The sequence below is a fragment of the Schistocerca serialis genome, chromosome 11 (genome assembly GCF_023864345.2).
Source record: "Schistocerca serialis cubense isolate TAMUIC-IGC-003099 chromosome 11, iqSchSeri2.2, whole genome shotgun sequence".
Taxonomy (NCBI): Eukaryota; Metazoa; Arthropoda; class Insecta; order Orthoptera; family Acrididae; genus Schistocerca; species Schistocerca serialis.
The window spans coordinates 133,717,510-133,739,604 of NC_064648.1; the positions used below are offsets into that span (position 1 = coordinate 133,717,510).

Consider the following 22,095-nt stretch of genomic DNA (forward strand, 5'->3'; position numbering starts at 1 on the left):
AACACGAATGCCACCATCGTAATGCTGTAAGCAGAACCTGGATTTATCCGATAAAAATGACGTTTTATCATTCGTGCACCCAGGTTCGTCGTCGAGTACACCACCGCAGGCGCTCCTGCCTGTGATGCAGCTTCAAGGGTAACCGCAGCCGTGTTCTCCGAGCTGATAGTCCATGCTGCTGCAAACGTCGTCGAACTGTTCGTGCAGATGGTTGTTGTCTTGCAAATGTCCCCATCTGTTGACTCAGGGATCGACACGTGGCTGCACGATACGTTACAGCCGTGCGGATAAGATGCCTGTCATCTCGACTGCTAGTGATACGAGGCCGTTGGGATCCAGCACGGCATTCCGTATTACCCTTCTGAACCCACCGATTCCATATTCTGCTAACAGTCGTTGGCTTTCGACCAACGCGAGCAGCAATGTCGCGATACGATAAACCGCAATCGCGATAGGCTACAATCCGACCTTTATCAAAGTCGGAAACGTGATGGTACGCATTTCTCCTCCTTAGACGAGGCATCACAACAACGTTTCACCAGGCAACGCCGGTCAACTGCTGTTTGTGTATGAAAAATCGGTTGGAAACTTTCCTCATGTCAGCACGTTGTATGTGTCGCCACCGGCGCCAACCTTGTGTGAATGCCCTGAAAAGCTAATCATTTGCATATCACAGTATCTTCTTTCTGTCTGTTAAATTTCGCGTCTGTAGCACGTCATCTTCGTGGTGTAGCAATTTCAAATGCCAGTAGCGTAGTTTACACGATTTACATGCAGGTGGTACACAAAACCTTCAAGGCGGCCAGACACATATCCGCACACTTGACGAGCACGCATGCATAAGCGTGCTTCACAAGAGCACACAAACACGAGTGCTTGCACAACCGTGCACAAATTCCTTGCGTCTCCACACAGCCAGAGCAGACTCGCAAAAGCATCTGTTTGTTTACAGAAAACGTTAAGTCATTGCAATGATGCACTGGTTTCGGCAGCATTTTTGCTTTTGTTAATAAGAAGACTAATGAAACAGGTGTTAATGAAATAGCGTCACCACCAACTAAAATCGTATCTTGTAGCATTCCGGGTGTTCTCGATTGTAATGCACGCAATATGATATGTAATTTCAGTTCTGGGGACAGTGCTTCATGCATTACAGTACCTTTATTCCTTATCGCATAATTAACTCTATTTAGAAGAACCGTGAACAGTTCTGGTGACATTCTAAGATAATTAAAAGAACTTCTTGGGTCTTCCGCTATAAAGTACTTCAGCAAGGTTGCTGAGCAACCGAGCTGACGTCTTTTCTTCATCCGGTCACGAATCGAAACACGTTTGTTATTTTTTACTTATGCAGCGATTCCACGCAACAAGCTTTAACTCCATCGCAACTCGTGCAACGTGCAGCTGCCAAAACCTTCATTTCAGACACGACTCAGGGATCCACAAAACGGCGAAAGTGAAGTGTATACTGGTGTGGCCGTGTGTATGAAACCACCTGCGTGCAACGCATTCCATGCAAGAAGTGGCGCAACCCAATGTCGTCATGTAAATTAGGCTTAAACAAAATTTGGTCCAGCATCAAGCTATTTGTACAATCCTGATGTTTGCACAAATTTATGTAACATGTGCTGAAATTGCTTCTGTAGGCACACTTATGGATGCGTTCTTGTCAAGCATGCAGTTACATGTGTGGTCACCTTTAGGTTCCCTTGTCAACTGCAGCATCAGGGACAGCACCCAGCCACATAGTTAAATAATTAAATAAGTAATGGAAATGAAATAAATACAGCTGTGAACAATGGTAACTTTTATCCTTGATTTTCCTCTGCGAAATAACATTTGAACACAGAACCTTACATTTGTCTTCCATTTTGGTAGAAGATGCATGGTCTTTGTGCTAAGCAGTCCTTACCCCTGGACTTCCAAGAGCCCTGTGTCAAAGTCTTTGTTCTGCAAGATTTACACATTGCAGGGGAATCAGCTAAAGCTATAAACCCATTCCATATTATTAAGATGCATACAATTGACTTCTTTTGATTTTAAAGATGCTGCTGAAACACTGTTGCCAAAGGAAGTGTGTAAGAATGCCGAATGAGTATGATCAAAGTGACTCGCACTCGTCTCTCTCAAACAGCTACCAAAAACTCTTCCCTGGAACAGAAGAATGGGAAAATGTCGAAGTATTCAAAAGAGGAAACCCTGTGGAAAATGTTTGCTGTGCTTTACTTCACCTTAAACACTAGCCTTGTTTATCAATTGCAGAAAGGAAACAACTGTTGAGGAAGTTTTACAGTACACTTTGCAATGATGCAATATCTTATCCCGAGAATGGAAATGAGAAATCAACACAGAGAGATTTTTTCATGAGTTTATTTTGTTATTCTCTCATTAGAAATGTAAACCAAATGAGAAATGGTCTTTGTTGACCACAGTTCCACTAGTTAAAATACACTCCTGGAAATTGAAATAAGAACACCGTGAATTCATTGTCCCAGGAAGGGGAAACTTTATTGACACATTCCTGGGGTCAGATACATCACATGATCACACTGACAGAACCACAGGCACATAGACACAGGCAACAGAGCATGCACAATGTCGGCACTAGTACAGTGTATATCCACCTTTCGCAGCAATGCAGGCTGCTATTCTCCCATGGAGACGATCGTAGAGATGCTGGATGTAGTCCTGTGGAACGGCTTGCCATGCCATTTCCACCTGGCGCCTCAGTTGGACCAGCGTTCGTGCTGGACGTGCAGACCGCGTGAGACGACGCTTCATCCAGTCCCAAACATGCTCAATGGGGGACAGATCCGGAGATCTTGCTGGCCAGGGTAGTTGACTTACACCTTCTAGAGCACGTTGGGTGGCACGGGATACATGCGGACGTGCCAATGCCTGTTGGAACAGCAAGTTCAATTGCCGGTCTAGGAATGGTAGAACGATGGGTTCGATGACGGTTTGGATGTACCGTGCACTATTCAGTGTCCCCTCGACGATCACCAGTGGTGTACGGCCAGTGTAGGAGATCGCTCCCCACACCATGATGCCGGGTGTTGGCCCTGTGTGCCTCGGTCGTATGCAGTCCTGATTGTGGCGCTCACCTGCACGGCGCCAAACACACATACGACGATCATTGGCACCAAGGCAGAAGCGACTCTCATCGCTGAAGACGACACGTCTCCATTCGTCCCTCCATTCACGCCTGTCGCGACACCACTGCAGGCGGGCTGCACGATGTTGGGGCGTGAGCGGAAGACGGCCTAACGGTGTGCGGGACCGTAGCCCAGCTTCATGGAGACAGTTGCGAATGGTCCTCGCCGATACCCCAGGAGCAACAGTGTCCCTAATTTGCTGGGAAGTGGCGGTGCGGTCCCCTACGGCACTGCGTAGGATCCTACGGTCTTGGCGTGCATCCGTGCGTCGCTGCGGTCCGGTCCCAGGTCGACGGGCACGTGCACCTTCCGCCGACCACTGGCGACAACATCGATGTACTGTGGAGACCTCACGCCCCACGTGTTGAGCAATTCGGCGGTACGTCCACCCGGCCTCCCGCATGCCCACTATACGCCCTCGGTCAAAGTCCGTCAACTGCACATACGGTTCACGTCCACGCTGTCGCGGCATGCTACCATGCTACCAGTGTTAAAGACTGCGATGGAGCTCCGTATGCCACGGCAAACTGGCTGACACTGACGGCGGCGGTGCACAAATGCTGCGCAGCTAGCGCCATTCGACGGCCAACACCGCGGTTCCTGGTGTGTCCGCTGTGCCGTGCGTGTGATCATTGCTTGTACAGCCCTCTCGCAGTGTCCGGAGCAAGTATGGTGGGTCTGACACACCGGTGTCAATGTGTTCTTTTTTCCATTTCCATGAGTGTATTACTGTTGTACGAGGGTATTCCCAAAAGTAAGGTCTCCTTTTTTTATAAGCACATAGACCTGTTTATTTCTACAATGGTTTACATCAGTTTACAGCTTGAACATTTAGCTATTTTTCGACATAATCACCATTTCTGTCGATGCATTTTTGTAGACACTGTGGCAGGTTTTGTATGCCCTTGTCATACCAGCTCGCCGCCATGTTGTTCAGAAAGTTATGAACCTCTTCTTTCACCTCGACACTGGGGAGACTCTGGAAAAACTCAAACGGGCAATTCAGAACCGGAGTAGAGGAATGTTGAGCAAGGGTGTACACATTCTCCGTGAAACGCTCGCCCACACATCGCTCGGCAGACCATTGCTCTCCTGCAACAGTTTCAGTGGAACATAATCACCCACCCACCCTATAGTCCTGACTTGGCGCCCAGTGACTATCACCTGTTGCCCAGGTTAAAACAACATTTGGCAGGAAAGCGATTCAGCTCCGACGACGAGGTGAAAGAAGAGGTTCATTATTTTCTGAACAGCATGGCGGCGAGCTGGTATGACATGGGCATACAAAAACTGCCACAGCGTATATAAAAATGCACCCACAGAAATGGTGATTATGTCGAAAAATAGCTAAATGTTCAAGCTGTAAACTGATGTAAGCCGTTGTAGAAATAAACAGGTCTATGTACTTATAAAAAAATAGGTGACCTTCCTTTTGGGATTACCTTCGTATTTCTGTATTTGTATTATCACAAACGTAACGCAGTCCCTCTGTATTGATGACATTCTCTGGTATAACACTTCCAGAATGTTCTTAAATAAATCATTTACATTCCAAACTCTCTCATTACTTTTTGGAGTGATGATGTGCACATCATAATTCTGTGGTATCAGAATACCTTCTCAGTTTTTCAGATACAAATAAGTTAGGTCAAAAAGGAGGGATATTACTTTTTGAGTCTCCTGAGAAATGTGAGATCTGCAAATGTGAGATCCACTCATCATATGTTTTCCTTTTCCCTATCGTTTTTTTCCCTTTACCCAAGTTTCTCTCTTAGACCTTGGAGAGGTGAATCTTCGGATGTTTCTCCTGGTAAGATACGCAAAGTCGCACATGTATTGCTCGTACCAACATTTTTGGTTCAAAATGGTTCAAATGGCTCTGAGCACTATGGGACTTAACATCTGAGGTCATCAGTCCCCTAGAACTTAAAACTACTTAAACCTAAATAACCTAAGGACATCACACACATCCATGCCCGAGGCAAGATTCGAACCTGCGACCGTGGCGGTCGCGCGGTTCCAGACTGAAGCGCCTAGAACCGCAGGGCCACCCTGGCCGGCGACATTTTTGGGATGAGCATTTTAGACACTAAGCACATTTTCGTGCAGCATTTGAGGTCATGCACTTCCCTTGTTACAAAATTTACTATAATTCTAAAACTTACTTGTTCCATACCGTAGGGAGAGATCAGAATCATGATCCAAAGAAAATGTAAATAACTAACGTAGTATAATTTTTGTACCTACTGTGTGGTAGGAAAATGAGTGAATGGGCATCATGGGAATGAGAATATTTGTTCTTCATCTAGATGGATATTATGCAAATCACACTGAAGTGCCTGGGAGAGGGTTCATCATACCACCTTCACTATTCTCTATTATTCCAATCTCGTATAGCGCAAGGAAAGAATGAACGCCTATATCTTTCTGTACGAGATCTGATTTCCTTATTTTGTCTTGGTGATCGTTCCTCCCTATGTAGGTCGGTGTCAACAAAATATTTTCTCATTAGGAGGAGAAAGTTGGTGATTGGAATTTCATGAGAAGATTCCGTCGCAATGAAAAACGCCTTTCTTTTAATGACGTCCAGCCCAAATCCTGTATCATTTCTGTGACACTGTCTTCCATATTTTGAGATAATACAAAACGTGCTGCCCTTCTTTGAATTTTTTCGATGTACTCCGTCAGTCCTATCTGGTAAGGATCCCACACCGCGCAGCAGTATTCTAAAAGAGGACGGACAAGCGTAGTGTAGGCAGTCTCCTTAGTAGATCTGTTACATTTTCTAAGTGTCCTGCCAATAAAACGCAGTCTTTGGTTAGCCTGCCCCACAACACTTTCTATGTGTTCCTTCCAATTTAAGTTGTTCGTAATTGTAATACCTGGTCATTTACTTGAATTTACGGCTTTTAGATTAGACTGATTTATCGTGCAACCGAAGTTTAACGAGTTCCTTTTGGCGCTCTAGTGGATGACCTCACACTTTTCGTTATTTAGGGTCAACTGCCACTTTTCGCACCATACAGATATCTTTTCTAAATCGTTTTGCTGATTGTTTTGGTCTTCTGATGACTTTATTAGTCGATAAACGACAGCGTCATCTGTAAACAACCGAAGATGGTTGCTCGGATTGTCTCCCAAATCGTTTATATAGATAAGGAACAGCAAAGGGCCTGTAACACTACCTTGGAGAACTCCTGAATTCACGTCTGTTTTACTCGATGACTTTCCGTCAGTCACTACGAACTTTGACCTGTCTGACAGGAAATCACAAATCCAGTCACATAACTGAGACGATATTCCATAAGCACACAATTTCACTACGAGCCGCTAGTGTGGTACAGTGTGAAAAGCCTTCCAGAAATCCAGAAATACGGAATTGACCTGAAATCTCTTGTCAATGGCACTCAATACCGCATGTGAATAGAGAGATAGTTGTGTTTCACAGGAAAGTTGTTTTCTAAACCCATGTTGACTGGGTGTCAATAGACCGTTTTCTTCGAGGTAATTCATAATGTTCGAACACATGTTGCATATCGACGTTAACGATATGGGCCTGTAATTTAGTGGATTACTCCTACTACCTCTCTTGAATATTGGTGTGACATGTGCCACTTTCCAATGTCTGGATACGGATCTTTCGTCGAGCGAACGGTTTTATGTGATTTTTAAGTATGGAGCTAATGCATCAGCATACTCCGCAAGGAACCTAACTGGTATACAGTCTGGACCAGAGGATTTGCTTTTATTAAGTGATTTCAGTTGCTTCACTACTTCGAGGATATTTACTTCTACACGTATGAAAGTGTGTGTTGAAAGTGAAAATCTGTCAACAAACCCATGATGTCATACCTTTTCCCTGAGGCTGCTGCAAAAGGCCATGTCAGGATCCATGGTGCCCCTGTCATATGTGGGCCGCAGGCTGGGGTCCCTGATGACACTTCCGTTGACCAGGTAGCAGCCACTCACATACGGCACATTCCACAGGCCCCTGCCAAAGACAAAACACAATCAAATGTCACACACACTACAAAACACGACACATTCACTACAAGCTAAAAAAAAGTTGGTGAATGGACCAATACACAATCTGATCAAAACTACCCTGAGAGCCATCTTTTTGATTTGCAGCTCCTTGTACTGGCCGTGTTTGCAGTTAAAATTTTTGGATGTTAGGTCCGCCAGTTAACCAAAGAAATACAAAGTTATATACTGGTACCGTTATGTCGATGACATAATATGTCTGATTGATGAACCACATGCACACATAGAACAGCTACACAATGAAATAAACAACTTCGGATCTGTAGCACGTCATCTTCGTGGTGTAGCAATTTTAATGGCCAATAGTGTTTTTCATATTACGAAAGTGTAAATTTAAAAAACAACAAAAGCCATGTGTTACTTTCCGAAGCATTGAAATCAAGATTGCAATGCGCTTTTGTAGCCAGTCATAGCTCATGTCACATGATCTCGCCGGCCGATGACAGCAGATATTCAGAGCATAGGAGGCGTGATGTAGTCAGCCAACAGTAATATCACTGTTACGTAGCACGTACACACAAACAGAAAAAGTGAATGGTTTAAATTAATATACGTAGTGTTGCTAAAAGAAAAGCAAAGCTTTCAGATATAATATCGGTATTTTTTGGGAGTGTTGCACTTTAAGATACATCGCACGAATGTGCCAGTAAATTTTTAATAAAGACATAAACGTCTGACCTTCTGGGCTCGAAATTTTTCTAAATGGTCGTCCTCAGAGAGTTCATTTTTAAATGAGAGTTAAACACTCTGTGATTTAAGACGTTCATCATACATTCTCGCCTATAGTTCATATTGCATAAAAGGAAATTTACTGTGAAAGTAACGCTTTTCAACCAACCATTCGCAATATTTTCCCGCGACCTGTTAGATATACGTTCGTTGCAGCAGTTGCCACAGAACACCAGATAACAAGCGTCACCTTGCTTGCCAAGCTACGATGATGCAGGAAGCCCGTAAGTTCGTAGTTGTAAAACATTAAAACAACTAAAACAACTTACGAGGGTCACTCCAAAAGAAAAGCAGATTATTTTTTTAAAAATCCATCTTTTATTCTACATGTTTGAAAGTTTTACAGTGTGTAGATACATCCTTTAGGAACAACATTTTCATTTCTCCACATAATTTCCATGCCTCTCAACTGCCTTACGCCATCTTGGAACCAGTGCCTGTATACCCGCACGGTAAAATTCTGGACCAACCTGTTGGAGCCACTGTCTGGCAGCGTGCACAAGGGAGTCATCATCTTCAAACCTTGTTCCACGAAGGGAGTCTTTCAGTTTCCCAAAGAGCTGATGTCACATGGAGCCAGGTCAGGACTGTAAGGTGGGTGTTTCAGTGTTGTCCATCCAAGTTTTGTGATCGCTTCCACGGTGGCCGTGCTTAGTCGTGCAACAGCAAAACATCCTGCTTTTGCCTATGTGGCTGAACATGACTCAGTCGAGCTCGAAGTTCCTTCAGTGTCATCACATATGCACCAGAATTTGTGGTGGTTCCATTTGGCACGATGTCCACAAGCAAGAGTCCTTCGTAATCGAAAAACACCATAGCCATAACTTTTCCAGCAGAAGGTGTGGTTTTGAATTTTTTTTTCTTGGGTGAATTTGCACGATGCCACTCCATTGATTGCCTCTTCGTCTCTGGTGAAATATGATGGAGCCATGTTTCATCACCTGTCACAATTCTCCCAAGAAATTCGTCTCCACCATCCTCGTACTGTTACAAAAGTTCGCCGCATACCGTTTTTCTTGTTTCTTTGTGAGCCACTGTCAACAACCTGGGAACCCACCTGGCACAAACCTTTTTTAGCGCCAACACTTTTAGTATTCTGCAAACACTTCCTTCCCCTATGGCAACGTAGCCTGACAATTCGTTCACTGTGATGCGTCTGTCAGCTGTCACCAATTCGTTAACTCTCTGCACATTGTCTGGAGTGTGTGCAGAACGATGCCTGCCGCTGCGAGGACAATCCTTAATATTGCCGTGCCCGCTTTCGTCACGTAACCTGCTTGCCCAACGACTAAATGTACTGCGCACGACAGCAGCATCTCCTTACACCTTTTTCAACCTCTTTTGGATGTTTCCCACTGTCTCGTTTTCATAGCACAGGAATTCTATGACAGCACGTTGCTTCTGACGAACGTCAAGTGTAGCAGCCATCTTGAAGACGTGCTGTGATGGCGTCACTCAAGGGAACAGGTTGAACTAAGTTTGAGAACAAGCAGGAAGGATGTATCTACACACTGTAAAACATTCACACATGCAGAATGAAAACTGTATTTTCACAAAAATAGTGTGGATTTCTTTTGAAGTGACCCTCGTACATTATGTCATAAAGGAAACAAGACATCAGAGGATACTCCAAGAACATCCGAATTTCATGAACCATACTAAAATGTATAATTCGGCTTAAAGTGCACATTCGTGTGTCCAGATTCGAATGTAAATTTTCTTGGAGCACCAGTATCGTATTATCTCATGTTTGGTTCTTTATTATGCCATACGTGCACTTTTGAAATGCAGCGAACTGCTGAAACTAGCCAATAATGTGGATTTAAAAACTTCGTTTCAAATAAATTGAATGCCTCAGCGGAAGAGATTAATAAAAGCCAAATTTCTTTAGCAAACCAACAAAAATAGCTTCATTGTTCTGTAAGGCGATTAATGCCTGACTGTCAGGAAGGTGGAATTAAAATAAAATCTGAAACTAACAACATACTTTAACCTTCCGTACTCATGTCAATATATTTTACTTCGCTTGATAGCTCCCGGCCACAGAAATCCATTTTGTTTTCATTTGACGTGAGAGCAATAAATGAAGAGGAGACAGCAAAATCGCTAAACTTAAACGCTGATCACGTGGAGATTAGCCGCTTCCCCACTATAACTCAAGACTGCTTTCTGCATCAGAAAAAAACTCGCAAGTAATATTGGATGGGATAATTTGTAACCGGGAGAACAAGAACTCTTCACAAAATTTGCATTCTTTATTGCCTATAGTTAATAACTTGTTTTTTTTTTTTGTGTGACATAAAATTAATTGTAGGATGCACGATACCAATAGAAGAGACAAGCAAGACAATACACATTTCTTAAATCCTCAAGTCCTAACATTTTTTTTTCTCTCTAACCTTGCTACAGCACCACATGGCGTGCTTTACTTTCTTGGGAAGAATTATTACCTCATCAAAGTTCGTCAAACGTTTTGCTACATGTAAAAAACGAAATGTCGTTGTCTAATACTGAAAAAGCTGTTAATACAAACAGTAGTCAAGACTGGTTTGTTTCACAATCCGATTACGTGTATTTTGTCACTGTCTGCCAGATAAAATAAAACAGGCCTGTCTAATATTGCAGCAATTGTGACACACACCAAATAAACGAGACTGTTTTGGCACAAATGGTCATTTTTATAACACGACAGAATTTTATTCACAAAGTACCAATATGAAATGCCTATTAGGCCTACTACAATCAAAAAGCTTTATGTTCGGAAATAGTTTCACACTTCATTCATACGCTCCAGATTCTCAAGCATGAGTTCGAAAAGTACAGTGTGGCGCACGAAATGTGTTACCATTTTGTTTTTGAATATAAACTTTATTGTCAGTACAATCTGAAAGGAATATATACTACAATGAAGAGCCGTCCATGGAGATTTGTTCGCCGGTCGCGGTGGTCTTGCGGTTATAGGCGCTCAGTCCGGAACCGCGCGACTGCTACGGTATCAGGTTCGAATCCTGCCTCGGGCATGGATGTGTGTGATGTCCTTAGGTTAGTTAGGTTTAAGTAGTTCTAAGTTATAGGGGACTGATGACCACAGATGTTAAGTCCCATAGTGCTCAGAGCCATTTGAAGCATTTTTTGAGATTTGTTCTAACTCAGCACATGCTCAATATCTCCACCATTTCGTTTCCTAACTTCCTTCAAACGAACACTGAAGTTAGTGATTACCCTACGGCCCATGTCTTCCGTAATTTCACTGCAAGCTTGAAGAATAAGTCTTCTGAGTTCCATTAAATCACGTCGACGTTTCAGATTTTTTTTTTCCTTTAGGTACCCCCAAAGAAAAAAGCCACATGGATTGAGGTCTGGAGTATTTGGGGGGCCAATTTTGTCCGTCATTGAAGCGACCTGGAAACCTGAGTGAAATGATCCGCATGTCAAAATGCTCGTGTAAAAACTCCAACACAGTGTTTCAGTATGTGGCATTGCTCCATCTTGCACGAACCACTGCGTGTTGAAGGGCAAGGCAGTAGCAAGAAGCTGTGGAATGAAGCTATTGCGAAGCATGCTAAAATAACGCTCGCTGTTCACAAAGAAAAAGGGTCCAATAAGTCCGTGACTGGAAACTGCTGCCCACGCTGTAATCCTCGGAGCACAATGTTGTCGTTCGTGAAGCACTTGTGGGTTTTCAGTGGCCCAAAAGCGGACATTTTGTTTGTTAACCACACCGTCTAAATGAAAATGCGCCTCGTCTGAAAACCAAACGTTGTTGAGTGTTTCTTCCCTATCCTCCGCCCACTGCGCAAACAGTAGTCTCTGCTGCTTGTGTTCTTTAGTGAGCTTCTGTTGACAGGTCATCTTGTACGGGTACATATGGAGGTCACTTTTAAGAATGCGTTGAACGGAGCGTCTGGATATTCCCAGTTGCACTGCTGCCTTTCTACACGATTTCCCGGGACTTCTCTGTACAGCAACTCGTACCGTTTCAATATTCTCCGGCGAACAAACGGGCTTAGGACGAGGTCGCTTCGCTTCCAATACTGTTCCTTCCTGTACAAATTTATCGTACAACCTGTGGCTGGTCTTCTTGCAAGGGACCTATCGTGTGTTAAACTGTTATCGAAAACGCCTCTGAGTGACAACAAGGCTTTTCATGTCATGAAAAAGTAACACAACTGCCGATCGTTGCTGTGTCGTCAGTCTTCCATTGTCAGCCATTGCTGCTTACTAGTCTCCTAGCGGCAGCATCGTGAATTACACGTCATTTTGTAACTCATTTGTTTTTCCAAGCTCTGCTGGTACTGCTGTAAAGATCCCGGCGGGATATCTAATGTGCGTCGTAAATGCTGAAAGAAACAATTGGTAACACATTTCGTGCGCCACCCTGTAATAGTATGAAATTTTCATATAAATTTCGAATCGTCTTATTCTTCCATTATTTGTGTGATGTTCCCGTTTCTTCTGCTTCCTCGTTCTAACAAACAATCTTGTCATCACTAATTCTGTAACTTATTCTCCGGTTAACTTCACTAACCCTGCCACAATCAACCGTTTAGTTATCCCACGTTTATTCTGCGATTATTCCTCCCGCTGATTTCGTGTGACTTTTTGCGACGAGCTTCTGCTGTGCTAGACGGTCCCTGAAGTCTGCTGTGGTCGTTCCTTTCTATTTCCACTTCACAGCCACATCATCGGCGGCCGACTTGGCTTTAGAAGGGTTGATATGTCCCCGATGGATTTGTTACTTAGGTGACATACAATGATTAGACCACACTCACGTCTACCTCGTGTGCTGTTACCACTTGTCTACTCCTTTTAAGGACACAGTGCGCTTTTCCGGCTCAATATTATGTAAAAATCAACACCTATTTCTTTCAGGCACTATTTATAATGTATATGGTTTACTTGGTCAGGTGAATACAGGGTTACAAATACAAAATCAAATAGGGGTAATGCAGGAGTAGGTTTAACAATGAATAAAAAATATAGAACTGTGGGTAAGTGTCAGGAAGTCGTTTCTGAAAGGAAGTGTAACAATGTATGGAAGTGAAACATGGACGATATATAGTTCGGACAGGAGGAGAATAGAAGCTTTCGAAATGTGGTGCTAGAGAAGAATGCTGAAGATTAGATGGGTAGATCACATAACTAATGAGGAGGTATTGAATAGAATTGGGGAGAAGAGAAGTTTGTGGCACAACTTGACTAGAAGAAGGGATCTGTTGGTAGGACATGTTCTGAGGCATCCAGGGATCACCAATTTAGTATTGGAGGGCAGCGTGGAGGGTAAAAATCGCAGAGGGAGACCAAGAGATGAATACACCAAGCAGATTCAGAAGGATGTAGACTGCAGTAGGTACTGGGAGATGAAGAAGCTTCCACAGGATAGAGTAGCATGGAGAGCTGCATCAAACCAGTCTCAGGACTGAAGACCACAACAACAACATGTTTTACAGATTTTTTTTGTTGATATCAGGTAATACAGCATACGTTCTAAACTAATTAGAACCCTGCTTAGGATCATTTTAAAAAAATTACACAGAAATTGATGCAATTTTTTCTCCAAAATATTTCCTCAATTTGAGGTATCATTTAATGCAATGTTATAAATTTGAAGGAGACCAAATTTTTACCAGATATGCGTGCCATCATGGCTGGGATACTAGATATATTTAATTTAAAAAAATGGTTCAAATGGCTCTGAGCACTAAGGGACTTAACTTCTGAGTCATTAGTCCGCTAGAACTTAGAACTACTTAAACCTCACTAACCTAAGGACATCACACACATCCATGCCCGATGCAGGATTCGAACCTGAGACTGTAGCGGTCGCGCGGTTCCAGACTGTAGCGCCTAGAACCTCTTGGCCACACCGGCCGGCATTTAATTCCATCTATTATGTATATTACAAGGATAAAAAATATCACATCTTACATTTCAATTTTTATAATTTTTTTCCTAATAAAAATGCAATTTTTTTCTATAATTCAGTTTTTTCTGCAATAAAGCTTAGGTCTACTACTTAAGTGTGGACTGTCGCAAGTTACACAAAAAAATTGAAGCAATGCTTTGTAAACGTTAGGAAATATTTGTACATGAATTCTAAATATACAGCTTGTGGGAAATTGCTAATGAAGACATGAGTCCAATTATACTGTGCCTCAGAAAATTCCTCAAGTATAGTCTTCATCCTGCAGATTTCTTCATCTTAGAGCTTCCTGTTGGCATTCCTTTTAGCACTTCTTGCTTCTTTGGTAACTTGAAGAGTGGATCTTTCAGCTTCAAGCACCCATTTTCTGTCACACGCAAGCAATTGATCTTCCACATTAGAGCCACATTCTATGCGTAAATTTCTCAGGGCTTCCAACCTTCTAGCACTCCATCATTGAAACATACCACTGCATTTAGCACACCAACTTGTAATGTATTTAGTTCTACAAAAATATCCTTGGGTAATCTTTCCTATATGCAATGGTTGAAACTTTCATTTGTATTCTGAGTGCCCCCATGAAGACATTTACTAAGCAAAACATGGTCACTCAGGTCTCTAAAAATTGGTTTTATTTCATTCATAACAGGCTCAGGAAGACAATGCTTATGATGGTATATTTGACCCCCATATGGGAGTTTCGTTACTTTCAACAGCTTGGCTTGCTTTGTTTGTGAACTGGTTACCACAGAATTTCCTTTTATTGGATTTCTTGATGCATGGCATAGTTCGTATCTATTGCACACTAAAGTATATGTACTTCCACAAATATATGTAGCACTTGGGCAATAAACATTTGTTGAGAGGCCAGACAAACGTATGGTTCCTGAAGAGGGGCAGCAGCCTTTTCAGTAGTTGCACGGGCAACAGTCTGGATGATTGACTGATCTGGCCTTGTAACACTAACCAAAACGGCCTTGCTGTGCTAGTACTACGAACAGCTGAAAGCAAGGGGAAACTACAGCCGTAATTTTTCCTGAGGGCATGCAGTTTTACTGTATGGTTACATGATGATGGCGTCCTATTGGGTAAAATATTCCGGAGATAAAATAGTCCCCCATTCGGATCTCCGGGCGGGGACTACTCAAGAGGACGTCGTTGTCAGGAGAAAGAAAACTGATTGGAGTGTGGAATGTCAGATCCCTTAATCGTGGAGGTAGGTTAGAAAATTTAAAAAGGGAAATGGATAGGTTAAAGTTAGATATAGTGGGAATTAGTTAAGTTTGGCGGCAGAATTAGTGAAGTTTGCTGGCTGACTTCCGGTCAGCTAACTATAGGGCTACAAAAACAAAATCAAAGAGGGGTAATGCAGGAGGAGTTTAATAATAAATAAAAAAAAATAGGAGTGCGGATAAGCTACTACAAACAGCATAGTGAATGCATTATTGTGGCCAAGACAAGACACGAAGCTCACGCCTACCACAGTAGTACAAGTTTATATGCCACTAGCGCCGCACATGACGAAGAGATTGATGAAATGTATCATGAGATAAAAGAAATTATTCAGATAGTGAAGGGAGACGAATATTTAATAGTCATTACTGACTGGAATTCGATAGTAGGAAAAGGAAGAGAAGGAAACGCAGTAGGTGAATATCGTATGGGGGTAAGGAATGAAAGAGGAAGCCACCTGGTAGAATGTTGCACAGAGCATACCTTAATCATAGCTAACACTTGGTTCAAGAATCATGAAAGAAGGTTGTATACATGGAAGAAGCCTCGAGATACTGGAAGGTTTCAGATAGATTATATAATGGTAAGACAGAGATTTAGAAACCAGGTATTAAATTGTAAGACATTTCCAGGAGCTGATGTGGACTCTGACCACAATCTATTGGTTATGAACTGTAGATCAAAATTGAAGAAACTGCAAAAAGGTGGGAATTTAAGGAGATGGGAACTGGATTAACTGACAGAGCCAGAGGCTGTGGAGAGTTTCAGTGAGAGCATTAGGGAACGATTGACAAGAACGGGGGAAAGAAATACAGTAGATGAAGAATGGGTATCGTTGAGAGATGAAATAGTGAAGGCAGCAGAGGATCAAGTTGGTAAAAAGACGATGGCTAGTAGAAATCCTAGGGTAACAGAACAACTACTGAATGTAATTGATGAAAGGAGAAAATATAAAAATGCAGTAAATGAAACAGGCAAAAAGGAATACAAACGTATCAAAAATGAGATCGACAGGAAGTGCAAAATGGCTAAGCAGCGACGGCTAGACGACAAATGTATGGATGTAGAGGCATATATAACTATGGGTAAGATAGATAACTTCCTACAGAAAAATTAAACAGAGCTTTGGAGAAAAGAGAACCACTTGTATGAATATCAAGAGCTCAGATGGAAATCCAGTTCTAAGCAAAGAAGGGAAAGCAGAAAGTTGGAAGAGTACATAGAGGGTCTTTACAAGGGCGATGTACTTCAGGACAATATTATGGAAATGGAAAAGCATCTGGATGAAGATGAAATGGGAGATATGATACTGCGTGAAGAGTTTGACAGAGCACTGAAAGGCCTGAGTCGAAACAAGGCCCCGGGAGTAGACAATATTCCATTGGAACTACTGACGGCCGTGGGAGAGCCAGTCCTGACAAAACTCTACCATCTGGTGAGCAAGATGTATGAAACAGGCGAAATACCCTCAGACTTCAAGAAGAATATAATAATTCCAATCCCAAAGAAAGCAGGTGTTGACAGATGTGAAAATTACCGTACTATCAGTTTAATAAGTCACAGCTGCAAAATACTAACACGAATTCTTTACAGACGAATGGAAAAACTAGTAGAAGCCAACCTCGGGGAAGATCAGTTTGGATTCCGTAGAAACACTGGAACACGTGAGGCAATACTGACCTTACGACTTATGTTAGATGATAGATTATGGAACGGCAAACCTAGGTTTCTAGCATTTGCAGACTCAGAGACACCTTTTGACAATGTTGACTGGGATACTCTCAAATTGTGAAGGTGGCAGGGGTAAAATACAGGGAGAGAAAGGCTATTTACAATTTGTACAGAAAGTAGATGGCAGTTATAAGAGTCGAGGGGCATGAAAGGGAAGCAGTGGTTGGGAAGGGAGTGAGACAGGGTTGTAGCCTATCTCGATGTTATTCAATCTGTATATTGAGCAAGCAGTAAAGGAAACAAAAGAAAAATTCGGAGTAGGAATTAAAATCAGTGGAGAAGAAATAAAAACTTTGAGGTTCGCCGATGACATTGTAATTCTGTCAGAGACAGCAAAGGACTTGGAAGAGCAGTTGAATGGAATGGACAGTGTCTTGAAAGGAGAATATAAGATGAACATCTACAAAAGCAAAACGAGGATAATGGAATGTAGTCGAATTAAGTCGGGTGATGCTGGGGGAATTAGAGTAGGAAATGAGACACTTAAAGTAGTAAATGAACTTTGCTATTTGGAGAGCAAAATAACGGATGATGGTCGAAGTAGGGAGGATATAAAATGTAGACTGGCAATGGCAAGCATTTCTGAAGAAGAGAAATGTGTTAACATCGACTATAGATTTAAATGTCAGGAAGTCGTTTCTGAAAGTGTTTGTGTGGAGTGTAGCCATGTATGGACGTGAAACATGCCTGATGAATAGTTTACACAAGAAGAGAATAGAAGGTTTCGAAATGTGGTGCTACAGAAGAATGCTGAAGATTAGATGGGCAGACCACATAACCAATGTGGAGGTACTGAATGGAATTGGGGTCAAGAGGAGTTTGTGGCAGAACTTAACTAGATGAAGGGATCGTTTGGTAGGACACATTCGGGGGTATGAAGTGATCACCAGTATAGTATTGGAGGGACACGAGGGGGGTAAAAATCATAGAGGGAGACCAAGAGATAAATACAGTATGCATATTCAGAGAGATGTAGGTTGCAGTAGGTAGTCAGTGATGAAGAGGCTTTCAAAGGATAGAGTTGCTTGGAGAGCTGCATCAAACTAGTTTTCGGAGTGAAGATCACAACAACAACTATGCCTGGAACACTTCAAGTCAACTTCCCTGTTTTTTTCATTTCTGCAAATGCCAGCGACCTAGCAGTTGTAGTGTTAAAATTTCATGGTAAAGTTAAACGTTGCTGTTTCTGTTGGCAGCACCGAGCACTGATTACATCACCATTTCCCGTCACACGTCTCTGCCCACTGCAAAGACCAATCTTTTCGTTTAGATTTTTGTTCAACAGTTTTTGAAGAATGCCGATGTAAAGAAATAGCACACTAGTTGCATCAAATATATTTTTTGATGCAAATGGTGTGCTATTTTTTCACAACAGAAATCTTGTTATCCTATTCACCTGCTGTCCTGGCGTAAGCTGTCGTCTGCACACCGGTCGTGAAAGATGAAGCGTGAAGATCTATAAGTTGGCGCAGGATCATGCGCGCCTATCACGAGATAGGCCAGAGACACACGCACAAGTAATTCGCCGCCAACGCCCTCTCGACAGCAAGTATTTAGCCCGCTGCCACTCATCGTCGGCCTGTCACTGACTCACTCGCACATTCAGCGTGGCGTCGCTTCTCACAGAGTGGGCTCAGTTCATGTCACATGCTACGACTGTAAATAGCGACCAGGTTAGAGACTGCAGTGGGATTTGTATGTAACCAGCAATGAGACTAAAGTTTGTAATAGCAAGATTACTGATACCGTCTGCATGCAACAGGACCATTACTGATGAGCTTGTACCACAAAACATGGACTCTATTCCAGTTAAGTAAAACTTCATGTAAATAAAGCACCATATTAATCCATGTGTGCATTTGTGTTGTAGAAAGAGCCCATAACAACATCCTCTCCCTTCTTCCTTATGGTACAAACCTCTACAGGGGTGAAGAGGATACTACACCCCTCCCGCCCCCTCGAGTAAAATGGCGCTGCTTCTTTGTGCCACCTGTACTTACTTCACACAGTCAAAGAAAAAAATGGACGTGATGAAAGCTCAAAAAGTAGTAAGATCCCTTCACATAGTTAAAGTAAAATTACGTTGTACTACAATTTCAAAAGAACTGTTTCAAATATGTAACGAAAAGTGCGTAAAAATATAATATTAAAAAAAACTCCTGGAACGCCAAAATAAAGCACTATAACGCTGTGGTAAAAATAGAGTGCATGTATGCCAGCGAATGCCTCTCAATGAATTACGAGTTGGAAAAGCTGGAGATACTAGAAAGAAGAGTACGAGGGTGGTTTGAGAAGTTCTCGGAATCACCACGAGAGGTCAGCGCTAGCGCAACGGGTTGTTCACGTGATATTCATAGGACTGTTCCCTGTAAACACGTGCCACGTCAGTGCTCTTGGAAGAGAGCTGTGGACATGACGTAGTTCTGTTGTTGTTCCCGCGTAGTAATTTGCGTAGATGGAAAAAAATCGAGATTCGAACAGTGATTCAGTGCTTCGTAAAGAGAGGTATGAAAGCAAAGAACATTCGTGCCGATTTCCAGAATGCACTGAGGGACTCTGCTCCTTCATATTCAACTGTTGCCAAGTGGACAAACGAATTTAAATTTGGTCGGGAGAGCTTAGATGATGATACGCACAGTGGTCGGCCAAGATGTGTCACTACTCCAAAAATCATTGCAAAAGTGCACAAAATGGCCACAGAGGACTGTCAATTGAAAGTGCGTGAAACTGCTTGCCAGATGTCATCTGAAAGGCTATATCACAATTTAACTGAAGAATTAGAAATTAAAAATTTATCTGCATGATGGGCGCCGCGACTCTTGACGCTGGATCAAAAACGCACGAGAATGGACATATTGGAACAATGTTTGGCCCATTTTAGGAGAAACAAACAAGATTTTTTGCGCCGGTTTGTGACCACAGATAAAACTTGGATGCACTACTATGCCCCAGAGACAACAGTCAAAGCAGTTCTGCGTTCAAAATGGCTCTGAGCACTATGGGACTTAACATCTGAGGTCATCAGTCCCCTATAACTTACGTTAGTTAGGTTTAAGTAATTCTAAGGACATCACACACATCTATGCCCGAGGCAGGATTCGAACCTGCGACCGCAGCGGTCGCGCGGTTCCAGATGGAAGCGCCTAGAACCGCTCGGCCACATCGTTCTGGGATGCGAAGGATATTCTGTTTGTAGGTTATCTCCTCACTGGACGAACAATTACTGGAGAATACTATGCTACGCTCCTGGTCAAACTGCAACAAAAGATACGCGAAAAAAACCAGGTTTACCAAGGAAGAAAGTCATCTTCCATCAAGACAATGCGCGCTCATACACATATGCCGTCACCATGGCAAAATTACACGAAGTATGGCATGAGTTGTTGCCACATACACTTTAGACACCTGACATGGCTCCGTCAGACTTCCGTCTCTGCCTAAAACTGAAAATTTTTCTTGGTGGACGAAGATTTACCTCAAACGAAGAATTGATAGCTGGAGTTGACAACTCTTGGAGGGATCTCATTTTCGACATGGGATCAAGGGACTGGAACACTGTTGGACAAAATGGATTAATCTACAAGAATATTACATTGAAAAATAAAAATAAAAGGTTTCAGTAATGTAGGTACTTTTCTTTTATTCCGTTCCAAGAACTTTTCAAATCACCGTCGTATTACAGAAATTCATGGGTCCTACCCAGACTGAAACTGGCTGGAAATTTCGGAGCAACAATGAAATCTACCAAAAAGGTGAGAAAATATCGGAGGCCATGAAAAAGAGGTTATCATTTCCAGAACATCTGTACAGAATGGACAAAACCAGACCAACCAAAAGCATAGTCGACTACCTGTGGAAAAAGAAGACAACAACGACATGGATTAACGAAGCTCGTAAAGATCTGGAAAGGTTCAAAATTCAGGGATACATTTCGGGCCGCAATTCAAAATTTGGAAGGCTTTCAAGTCGAAAGAACTAAGAAGACTGGAAGGGCCGGGACGGATGAACAGAAGGAACAGCGCAGCGTCCATTTGAAGGAGTACGGGAGAAAGAGGAAACTTCAGACAAAGAAGAAATCAAATTGGAGCGTGATCCTAAGTGGTCAATTAAAAAAAAAAAAATAAATAAATAAATAAAAAAATAAAAACTCGACATTGCTATTTCGATATGGATATATATAAAAAAAAGAATCGCCGGTATATGTCGAAGTTTTTGGTATAAAATATCAATATTTCTTCAGCAGCCGTGCTATTCAACCCCACGACTGCTCTGCCGGCATCTCGCTGTACCTGGCAGTCGTCAGATCGGTGCTGCAGTAGGCGGCCGTAACGTGGGGAAACGCGGCAGAAATACATGTGAAGACTCTGCAAGCAGTACAGAACAAACTCCATCTGCCCCGAGATTTTAGCACGCGGCAGCTACACGATGTCGCGGGAACCACGATACTTAACTGAAGCATCCGCCATCTCGCCACGAGAAAGAACGACGCATTTACACACACACACACACACACATATGTTGTTGTGGTCTTCAGTCCTCAGACTGGTTTGATGCAGCTCTCCATGCTACCCTATCCTGTGCAAGCTTCTTCATCTCCCAGTACCTACTGCAACCTACAGCCTTCTGAATCTGCTTGGTGTATTCATCTCTTGGTCTCCCTCTACGATTTTTACCCTCCACGCTGCCCTCCAATACTAAATTGGTGATCCCTTGATGCCTCAAAACATGTCCTACCAACCGATCCCTTCTTCTAGTCAAGTTGTGCCACAAACTTCTCTTCTCCCCAATCCTATTCAATACCTCCTCATTAGTTACGTGATCTACCCACCTTATCTTCAGCATTCTTCTGTAGCACCACATTTCGAAAGCTTCTATTCTCTTCTTGTCCAAACTAGTTTTCGTCCATGTTTCACTTCCATACATGGCTACACTCCATACAAATACTTTCAGAAACCACTTCCTGACACTTAAATCTATACTCGACGGTAGCAAATTTCTCTTCTTCAGAAACAATTTCCTTGCCATTGCCAGTCTACATTTTATATCCTCTCTACTTCGACCATCATCAGTTATTTTACTCCCTAAATAGCAAAACTCCTTTACTACTTTAAGTGTCTCATTTCCTAATCTAATTCCCTCAGCATCACCCGATTTAATTTGACTACATTCCATTATGCTCGTTTTGCTTTTATATCCTCCTTTCAAGACACTGTCCATTCCGTTCAACTGCTCTTCCAAGTCCTTTGCTGTCTCTGACAGAACTACAATGTCATCGGCGAA

General features: G+C 42.6%; 1 protein-coding gene across 1 annotated transcript in view; it reads right to left on the reverse strand.

Moving 5' to 3' along the window:
• The window catches only part of LOC126427387 (procollagen-lysine,2-oxoglutarate 5-dioxygenase), a 460,163-nt gene that overhangs the window by 38,458 nt on the left and 399,610 nt on the right, over positions 1-22,095 (reverse strand). The window contains exon 11 of the mRNA XM_050089740.1: positions 7,008-7,146. Coding sequence (XP_049945697.1) covers positions 7,008-7,146 — 139 coding nt within the window. The remainder of the gene's footprint in view (positions 1-7,007; positions 7,147-22,095) is intronic.